The sequence below is a fragment of the Podarcis gaigeae genome (genome assembly GCF_964106915.1).
Source record: "Podarcis gaigeae genome assembly, chromosome: 1".
Classification (NCBI taxonomy): domain Eukaryota; kingdom Metazoa; phylum Chordata; class Lepidosauria; order Squamata; family Lacertidae; genus Podarcis; species Podarcis gaigeae.
The window spans coordinates 88,175,457-88,185,752 of record NC_139678.1 but is presented as its reverse complement, the minus strand read 5'-3'; the positions used below and the strand labels follow the sequence as shown (position 1 = coordinate 88,185,752).

At 43.1% G+C, this 10,296-nt stretch overlaps 1 protein-coding gene and 1 long non-coding RNA gene across 2 annotated transcripts in view; one reads left to right on the top strand and one right to left on the bottom strand.

Moving 5' to 3' along the window:
- LOC310825777 overlaps positions 1-10,296 on the bottom strand; it is a 250,870-nt gene that overhangs the window by 34,193 nt on the left and 206,381 nt on the right. The window lies entirely within an intron of this gene.
- XRCC5 (X-ray repair cross complementing 5) overlaps positions 3,927-10,296 on the top strand; it is a 41,707-nt gene continuing 35,337 nt past the window's right edge. Inside the window, exons 1-4 of the mRNA XM_083739615.1 lie at positions 3,927-4,055; positions 5,781-5,894; positions 6,978-7,161; positions 8,731-8,779. Coding sequence (XP_083595741.1) covers positions 4,038-4,055; positions 5,781-5,894; positions 6,978-7,161; positions 8,731-8,779 — 365 coding nt within the window. The 5' untranslated portion in view covers positions 3,927-4,037. The remainder of the gene's footprint in view (positions 4,056-5,780; positions 5,895-6,977; positions 7,162-8,730; positions 8,780-10,296) is intronic.

Below are 10,296 nucleotides of genomic sequence, written 5' to 3'. Positions count from 1 at the left end.
TCCAAAACCCGCTACTCATGAGTCTGCTTCACTGTCAAAATCTTTCTTACCGTGGGGAAATGTTTCCTATTAATTGTTTGCATTTCTGTCTTTATAAACTGCCCTATGATCCTCTGATGAAGGGTGGCATATAGATTTAATAAGTAAATTATATATCCTCGCCTCAAAACATGACAAAACAGATAGCCAGTTTGCCGCACAGTGCATTGTGGTAATGGTAGCACAATGAGTAAATGTTTGTGGTATTACTCTTTATTTGGTATTTGCTGTATTCTAAGTGTCTGTTGCACTGCAGCGACAATCCAAATTGTAACAAGCCAGACGGATATCAGTCTTTTGCAAACAGAAGCAGGTATTCCTGAGAGTTTGGCTGCTTCATTTTTAGAAAGTTTTAATCTGATTAAAATATTTGAATCAGTTATTGTGTTCTAAAGTTTAATTAGCTGGTGATGGATTTTATGAAATGCGTGCAGATACGAAGTTAGATCATGGCCTAAGGTAAGCAAGAATTATTTGGGGGCAAATTGCCTTGTAGCACCCGGACTTGTGCAAACGGGCTGGCTGGTTAAACAAAATATTGTGGGTGGATTTTTAAATAGTTTAACAAGAAGGTTGTAGAAATGCATTAGCATTTTGTAGTGTTCATAAGGCAAAGGGATGCCTAAACTCTGGTACAGTGATACCTCAGTTTAAGTACTTAATTTGTTCTGGAGGTCTGTTCTTAACCTGAAGCACTATTTCTGGGTTAGCGGAGTCTGTAACCTGAAGCGTATGTAACCTGAGGTACCATTGTAATATGAAAACTTCCCCAGCTACCGTTTTGAAAACCATGCTGATGCAGAACTAAATATGCAGTTTATTCCACAGGGTGAAAGGAAACATTAACCACCTGTATACAAGCTCTCTTTCAATTTCAGACCATGGGCACACGGTTTATTTATACACATTCATAAAATGGGTAGGCAGGGGATTCTTCTCCAGGTATGTGTGCTCAAATAGAGGAAGTAAATTGTGCACTTACATGCGCCTCTGCAGGGAATCATCAATAACTGCTAGACAGTCATGGCGAGCTGCAGGTGGTAGCGTAGAGTACAGTGCATAATAAGTGTTTAAGGAAAGCTGCTACAGATAAGGCAATTCTGTAGCCAGCAGATCTATCTCATGCTGGGGTCTAAGACCTTAAAAAACCATATTTCAACAGATACTTTTTCAAAACCCCAGGTGTTTTGGAAACCTCTGTATAGACCACCTGCCAATTTCTTGCAAAATGATTGAAGCTTTCCTCCACCCACCACCCACTCCTATTCCTTAAGAGTCTGGTTGTTCCAAAAACATAGCAAATGGTGAGGGACTTGTCCAAAATTGTTCACATCACCTGCTGCTTTGTGTATTTTCCATTTGAACTTCAGACAGCCTGCACAAGGATCCCATCATGGAGAAAATGGAAAGTGGTCTATTTAACTCTACACAGAATCCATTCACACTGATCTGGACCACAGTGTCCTGCAGCATTACAGCTGCGGCTGTTTGAGATAATGTGCCCTTTCTTTGGATGCAACTGGAGGCCTATTCTTTTCGTTCTCTTGTAAAGTGGCCAAATTAAGTTTAGCCTTGGGCAGTTTTGCCTGAGTCACTGCTTCAGCCCAGGGTGGAACTTGTTGAAGTTCATTTAGGATACCAAGGGCATCTTCTTTAAGGAATGATGGGAAATGAATAAGATTTCCTCTTGGGTTATCGGATTTCCTCCCTCCTTTAAAATTGCATATATTTAACAGGATGCCATACTCTGCAAAAGGAAACTGCAATTTAATCTAGCAGATACTATACACAGACATTTAGTTTTTTAAAAAGTCGGTGAACAATACCTCTGTTTCCAAATGAACTCCCATATTTTAACAAAAGTTACATTCCAGTTAATCAACCCAAACCTCTAAGTGGCTTACATAAAACAATATAAAATATTCACAAAAGATACTGATAAAATCTATAAAAACAAATGGACATAAAATCTAAGTAAAACCAGTAGTTTTAAAACAAATGGTTGGCACCTGTCCATCTTTGGAGCTGATGGAGGAGTGTGCCTTTGGGGGTGAAGTCAAATTGTTGAGTAACAGCTGCAGAGACCGATACAGGAGAGACATGTTTTGTTGCAGCTGGGGCAGGTGAAGGCATCTGGTTGTCCTGCTGCAGATGCTCAACAACGTTTCTTCTCTCTGCGCTCTTCTCAGCATCCCATTCTCCCATACGCTTTGAGATTGGTTATTGTACTCCTACAGATATCTACTCAGAAGCCTCATGGAGCTGAGCTGAGCCCTCAAGTAAGTGGGAGTACAGGACTGCATCCTTAAGGATCCACGTGGTGGGAAGCTTGAACTTACTGCTGTGCAGTGGGGTGAAAAGATTCTCCTTTTTAAAAGGTGGCATTTCTTTACACACACTCAATCTTCATTGCCCTCTTTTAGGCTTATGATATGAACAGTGCAACCCTATACATGTCTGCTCCGAAGAGAGAGCCGTTGGCTTCCATGAGACTCACTCCCAGGTAGTATTCATTAGAACTGCAGCATGAACATCCTCTTTTGTGTCAACACATCTTTTTACTCCTTCCTCTCTCCTTCTTATCTTCATCTTTGGCGATCACTTGTAGCCAAGTAAGATTGTTTTCCATGAACACAGTTTTCACTGTGAGTCCGTGACTGTGGAGGCCAATTCTGGAGTCACACGTCCTTCCCCATTGGGGACATAGGTTTCTGGGTGGAAGCTGATTACAGTGAGGGTTTGCCAAGCGTGCTTTCCTCTTAGCGCATTTCTCCCTTTCATCCTGAGTTTGAGCGTCTTCAGAACCCATGACCCCTTTGGTAAAGGCTGTTCTCCAATTGGAGAGCTCGCAGGCCAGTGTTTCCCAGTTGTCCGTGTTTATACTATATTTTTAAAAAGTTTTGCCTTGAGAGAGTCTTTAAACCTCTTTTGTTGACCAGCAGTATTACGCTTTCTATTCATAAGTTGGGAATAGAGTAGTCGCTTTAGGAGATGCTAATCAGGCATCCGCACAACACGACCAGTCCAATGAAGTTGATGTTGAAGAATCAGGGCCAGATTTAGGTTTGATGAGGCCCTAAGCTACTGAAGCCCTTTATATGTCCAGCTGTCCTTTGTCAACAACAAATTGTAGCTGTTTTTTGTGTTGAATATATGTTATATAGTAATTTATTGACCTAATAGGTATCGAAAGCTATTTGCACATTACAAAATATGCATTTTATCAAAGTAATTGTTGAAGTGAAATACAATTAAGTATATTAATAGTGAAATAATTATTAAGCTCTAACTTCAAATGATTTTTTATTCATAACAAACTTAATAATGCAAACACATTGGCATTTGGCAATAACAAAAGTTCCATTAGAAACACAATTTACAAAGACTCATAATCTAGTCTCTAGAAACTTGCTATAACATGAAATAATAATAGGTGCAAATATATGATGCAAACTACTATTAATTATAAACAGCAGAATGTAGGTACCCTCTATATAGAAATGAGCAAACTAGTGATATTTTAGGGAGCAGGCTAGCAGGCGGGGCCCATTACTTACATCATAGGAGCCTACACAACACAAAACACTGTTGTTGAATGCAGGTTTTATTTTATTTGTTTTTTATCTTATATTTTGGAAATGTACATCCAGTTCCCCCCCTTACATTTTTTGGGGGCCCCCAAGAGAGTGGGGCCCTAAGCTATAGCTTGTTGAGCTTATACGTAAATCCGGCACTGTTAAATCATTGCAGGAAGCGTGCATTAGAACTGCAGCCTGAGCACCCTCTTTTGTGCCAACGCAACTCTCTCCTCCTTGTAACCGCAATTCCTGCAGCCCTCCATCCTTCCTCCTCCATCTCGGCTTGGACCACGAGGGGCCGCTGTGGGGCTCATTCCCACGGCCGCGCCCAGACCGACTTGGCCGGATACTGGCCGAGAGACTCCGGAAGGAAGAGACGGCGGAGGCGCGGAAGACGTAGCGGGAGCCGCTTCTGGCACGATGTCGCGGGGGGCGAAGGTAACGCGCGGGTGGTGGGGCGTGAGAGACGGACCTCGCCGCCTATGCTGGTCCCCTGCAGGCTCTTTCCCTCAGAAAGAGACGCGCGTCGCCCTGACAGAGCTAATGGGAGGCTTCAGGGCCTGAGGGGAACTTTTCCCGCCTCTTTCGGCTGCTTCACACGGGCTCATCCCCTAGCATTGGACTTCGGTTCAAGATGCTTAGCGATTGGAGTCTCTTCCGCTCCCTCGCTTAAGAATGTATCATTATTATTATTCTAGTTGAAAGTGGGGCTTCTAATCCTTAGTGAAGTGTGTGTGGGGTTTTTTTTTAGGGGGGGTTACCTATGATGGGATTATCACGGGGCGACCCCCCACTCCGAAATCCTACATATATAGAATCAGAACTGCACCCTGCTTTTCAGGGGCAGATAAGTCTGCACAAAGCGGATCGCGATACATTATTATTATTATTATTATTATTATTATTATTATTATTTTATTTATTTATTTATTTATTTCAGTACAATTCTGTGCATATCTTATCAGAAGTAAGACCCATTGAGTTCAAGCATGTAAGTGTATGCAGGATTGCAACCTAATCTACACTTGCATTTAGAACCAAGTGATGCCTTGTATTCCAGATTAATCAAGGGAGTGATTTATACACACAGTGGTACTTACACACACACACACACACACACACACACAAAGAAAGAAAGAGAGAGCGAGACCTTGTTTACATATCAGAAATTTACCTGTTGGGATCAAGCAGTAAAGTAGTTTGCAATGCCCACTCACTCCCCCAATTCTAAAGGCAGATAAAAGGGGTTGCATGGGGATGGAAACTCATATTGCACAGGCAAAAGTCCTTGAACTACTGGGACATGTTAGTTGGACGCAACCTCTTAAATTCTATAATAACATTCTTATGTAGTTATTTAGATACTAGTATCCCAATTTTTGAGGGGGAAAGCCACCATAAAGCAGCTTTCTATGTAGCAAAGCTTGTATAAATACAATATAAAACAGTAAACATGCAATTTAAAAAAAAACTAAGCTATTAAATTTAAAAAAACCAAACAGTTATTCCAGTTCTGTGACTCCAGCATCCAAGACATGAACAAATATATTTGAGAAGTTTAGGACATGGGGGAACCTGATTTTTTAAAAAATTGATTCCTATAGTTTGAGTAAAGGTAGGTTATAAATATTGGATTGGATCCAACAGTATTGCTCAGCTGAGTGATTGTAAAGCTTCAGTGGTACAGGCAGAGCAAGCATTTTCTGCTCAGGAGAGCCCTCCGACCTGAAATGCATAGATTGAATAAACTGAATAAAGAAAAAACTATGGGGTTTTTCTATATAAGCACTCAATTTTTACCCTTACTGCATTAAACACATTGTTTCTATTGTAAAAGCAATTTTACAAAGCTAATCGGACTTTCCCCCAAGTCTTGCTGGGAGTGTGTATTGTGGTTTATTTTTCTACAGAGTTTTTGACAAGACAGGTAGAAATTTTGAAAACAATTCTGTGTATGCCTACTTCTGAGTAAAGTAAAATCCATTAAACCGAGCTGGGCATACCCCCAGTGGGTATAGGATTGTAGCCTGAAAGCTGTATTGGTTCCATAGTTTCCTTTGCAGTAGCATGTAGGTGTAGAATGTTACAGCTCAAGGAATAGGTGCTTGTATGATTTCGCCTAGCCATATTCTAGTTCAGCTTGTACTTTTTTTCTTTCTGAAGGCAGCAGTGGTCCTGTGTATGGATGTCGGCTTTTCTATGAGCAATTCTGGTCCTGGAGAAGACTCTCCTTTTGAACAAGCCAAAAAAGTGATGACAATGTTTGTGCAGCGACAGGTAAAAGAGCTCAGAGAGGTGGGATGAAAAGTAGAAGTTATGATAAAGATGAAGCTGCTGCAAAAAACTCACAGCATGATGACATCAGAACAGGGCTAAACTTCGCTTCATGTGAAAGGGAAGAAGTAAAACTTAAAACAGGCGTGCAGTGTTTTGTTAACTTTATAAACCAGGGGAAATAAGGCAGAAATGAATAGGAAAAAAAGAACTCCGATGGGATAGAAGACAGGGGCAGCTTCAGGGGCGTTGAGGCTGTTGCCCCTGCCTGTGGTTTACAATTTGTTGCACACCATGTTTCCCCTCAGCTTCATACTTCTTTCCTTGAAGTTACATAGGTGTAACAGAAATATAGAATGTCTACTGTACTTCTTTGATAATGCATTCTGTTCCACCAATCTATTTGGCACATTGATTTTTCCTACCATTACTTCAGTTTTCAACTTATGTTAAAACTGCCCCTTCCAGTGGGGGGGGGGGGGAGAGGCAAAGTTCTGTAACTGTATTTTCTAGCCTCGGGAATTTTTTCCAGATATTGAACTGTAGTTCCCATAACAGTTTGGTAGCTGACCACAGAACCTAAAAAGTCATTTCAATATGTTTCATATATGATGCAGATAAGGTAGGAAAACGCAGGTGGCGCTGTGGGTTAAAGCCTCAGCGCCTAGGACTTGCCGATTGAAAGGTCGGCGGTTCGAATCCCTGCGGCGGGGTGCGCTCCCGCTGCTCGGTCCCAGCGCCTGCCAACCTAGCAGTTCGAAAGCACCTCCGGGTGCAAGTAGATAAATAGGGACCGCTTACCAGCGGGAAGGTAAACGGCGTTTCCGTGTGCAGCTCTGGCTCGCCAGATGCAGCTTTGTCACGCTGGCCACGTGACCCGGAAGTGTCTCCGGACAGCACTGGCCCCATGCCTCTTAAGTGAGATGGGCGCACAACCCCAGAGTCTGTCAAGACTGGCCCGTACGGGCAGGGGTACCTTTACCTTTACCTAAGGTAGGAAAAATGAATCGATAGTAATCTGAAGCTGAGTAGCAAAGTTTATACTGATCACTTTGTATCTGCACTGGCATCTTTTACCATCTGCAGGTGTTTGCTGAGAGTAAAGATGAAATCGCCTTGGTTTTATTTGGCACAGAGGACACTGCAAATAGCCTTGCTAGCGGGGACCAATATCAGCATATCACTGTGCACAGACACCCGATGATGCCGGATTTTGATTTGCTGGAAGACATACAAAATATGGTTCAGCCTGGCTCTGAACAAGGGGACAGTATCCTTTATGAATGTTGAAAATCTTTTCACCAGATTACAGCTGCATGGAAGATTGGGAGTTTATATTTTAACTGTGTCTGGAATTGCCACATTAACTCCTAGAGCCCTTATTATTTAAGACAAACCTATTTGGCTCAGTGGGCCTGATTGTTATTTGTCTCACCCCGACAGAACACCATTGACAGGTGGGCAGGACATGGTATTATTATGATGTCAGATGATTGACAGGTGGTTTATCCCTCCCACCTGCCAAAGTCTCTTGCACGGCACTTCCCAAGCACCCGACATCCAGCTGAGTGTGGGGTGCATGGCATTCGCCAACTTCATTATTGGCAAAGCTTTTTTCTACAGGGGTGCTCAGTTGTGCAGCCTACCCAGCAGTTTTAAACTCATGGCCCATCAGTGACTTTAATCCTGCCAGTGACTTGACCCTGCTGTCTGGAAGGATTGGTAGCATGATCAAGATTCTCAGGGGAAACTCGCGGAACAAATCTAGTCATGTCTTTACCTGCCTCACGTGTGACTTCAGGTGTGGGGCAGAGGGACATGAGTTGGGGGAAATGGCTTCACAGGCCAAAGCAGGACTAATGCTGTGTTTCCCACCCCTGATTTAAGTGCCACGGGACATAGGGCCTGTCGCCAGTGTTGGCCTGACTCTGCAAGGTCTGGGTGAAATCCATCCCAGCGCCTAGCTGAGTGGGGTCATCTGGTGTTGCTGCCTTGCATCTGGTAAATAAGTGTCTACTCAGAAGAAAGTTGCACTGAGTTCAGTGGACCATACTTCCAGGTAAGGGTGTGTGGGGCTGTAGTGTTTTATCTAGGCAGCCAGGGCTCCTCTGGATGACAATATCTTTTTGCACCAGGTCCGTGAAGACCACTTGCTTTTTAAAATTCTCCCATATATACAGAGCTCCCTGTGCGCCTTTTGGACTGTATTATAAAAATTATAAATAGAACAGGTTCTGTTTACATAGAACATGGGCATGGGCATAGCCAGGATTTTTGTTGGGGGGCGGAACCTCTGATTTGCATTGATTTGTACAGTGGTACCTTGGGTTACATACGCTTCAGGTTATATATGCTTCAGGTTACAGACTCCGCTAACCCAGAAATAGTGCTTCAGGTTAAGAACTTTGCTTTAGGATGAGAACAGAAATCGTGCTCCGGCGGTGCGGTAGCAGCAGGAGGCCCCATTAGCTAAAGTGGTGCTTCAGGTTAAGAACAGTTTTAGGTTAAGTACAGACCTCCGGAACGAATTAAGTACTTAACCCGAGGCACCACTGTATTGATTTTTACTTATTGGATGGCAGCTGCCCCCCTGGCTATGCCCATGGGGGGCGCCACAGAAAGGAAACTAGGTCAGAAGGGGTCACAGTTGGAATAAGGTTGGGAAACACTGCTCTACAGGGCTGTTGTTGAGATATGTTAAATGCTTTGAACACTTCAGGTGCGTTAAATGTGAAATATTACTGTGATTAGGCTGCGCAGTAATGACTGTATCCTGGCCAGCATGTATCAAATTGTGGGTTTTTTAAAAGATTAAAGCGTCTTTTCTTAATGTGCTTAGTTCTTGATGCTCTTGTTGTTTGCATGGACTTGCTCCAAAAGGAAACAATGTAAGTATATCGGCCCACGACTGCCCTTAAGGATTCTGAAACACAGTTTTGAAAATGGATCTGACTCCATTTTAGTGTTGGGACATTATCTTACTATGGAAGGAGTGTTTTTGAGATAATAAATACTGAAGGATTCTGACTGATTACCACAAGAGAGCTCAAAATCTTCTGTGTGTATTATTAGACAGCTTAGTAAATAGGGCTATTTTGGGATAGCCTTCAGGACATTTTTAGTTTAATTTTGTAAAGGAAGTGTTAGTACCTCTCAACCAGCTTTGGTGGACCCAAATTCTCACTGAGATAAAGAACTGGAAGTTCTTTGAAGAACAAAATGACATTTACTCTTAATGTATATGACAAGCTGAAAATGAAAAGTATTGGGTTTCCCTCGCCGCTCTGCTCTGTTTGTTCATTTGTTTTCACTGCTGAACTTTAGCCACTTAAGTCTTTCATAGCCCATTTTTGAAGTTTGCTTTCAGGTTAATTGGGCACTTGTTCAACAGCACAGTGCTAAGAATCAGGTCTACGCTAATGTAAAAATTGCAGGTTTCCATTGACTTAAGTGTTGGAAAATCAGAGCTCACCTGACACTAGAGTACTTTCCATGACTGATATCAAGTAGAATATAGCACTTGGTTAATTTTGCTCAGTACAGTCATACCTTGGTTTACAGATGCTTCAGGTTGCATTTTTTCGGGTTACGGATGTGCTGAAACCTGGAAGTACCAGAACGGGTTACTTCCGGGTTTCGGCAGCCGCACATGCACAGAAGTGCCAAATTGCAACCCGTGCGTGTGCAGACGCAGCGCTGCGGGTTGCAAATGCTGTGGGTTTTGAACGTGCCTCCCACACGGATCACATTCGCAACCCAAGCATCCACTGTATATTGGAAGAGCAGATGCTTCCCCCAATGAGTAATAAAGGGGTAAAGGTAAAGGTAAAGGTACCCCTGCCCGTACAGGCCAGTCTTGACGGACTCTGGGGTTGTGCGCCCATCTCACTTAAGAGGCCAGGGGCCAGCGTTGTCCGGAGACACTTCCGGGTCACGTGGCCAGCGTGACAAAGCTGCATCTGGCGAGCCAGAGCCGCACACGGAAACGCCGTTTACCTTCCCGCTGGTAAGCGGTCCCTATTTATCTACTTGCACCCGGAGGTGCTTTCGAACTGCTAGGTTGGCAGGCGCTGGGACCGAGCAGCGGGAGCGCACCCCGCCGCAGGGATTCGAACCGCCGACCTTTCGATCGGCAAGTCCTAGGCGCTGAGGCTTTAACCCACAAATGGCAGTTCTATTTATTTATTAGTGTTAATCTAACAATTTTATATCCTGCCTTTCCTGACAGTTCAAGGTGGATAGCAAGAATAATAAAGTTTAGCATTTCATTCGAACCTTATACTTTGGTTAAGGTTAATTATGGCTTGTTTAAACATGTCAGCTTACCTAGGCGTTACCTAGGTCCAATCACATCCCTCTAAAATATGGTATATTGTGATGGCCAAACACAGCAAATACACGACAT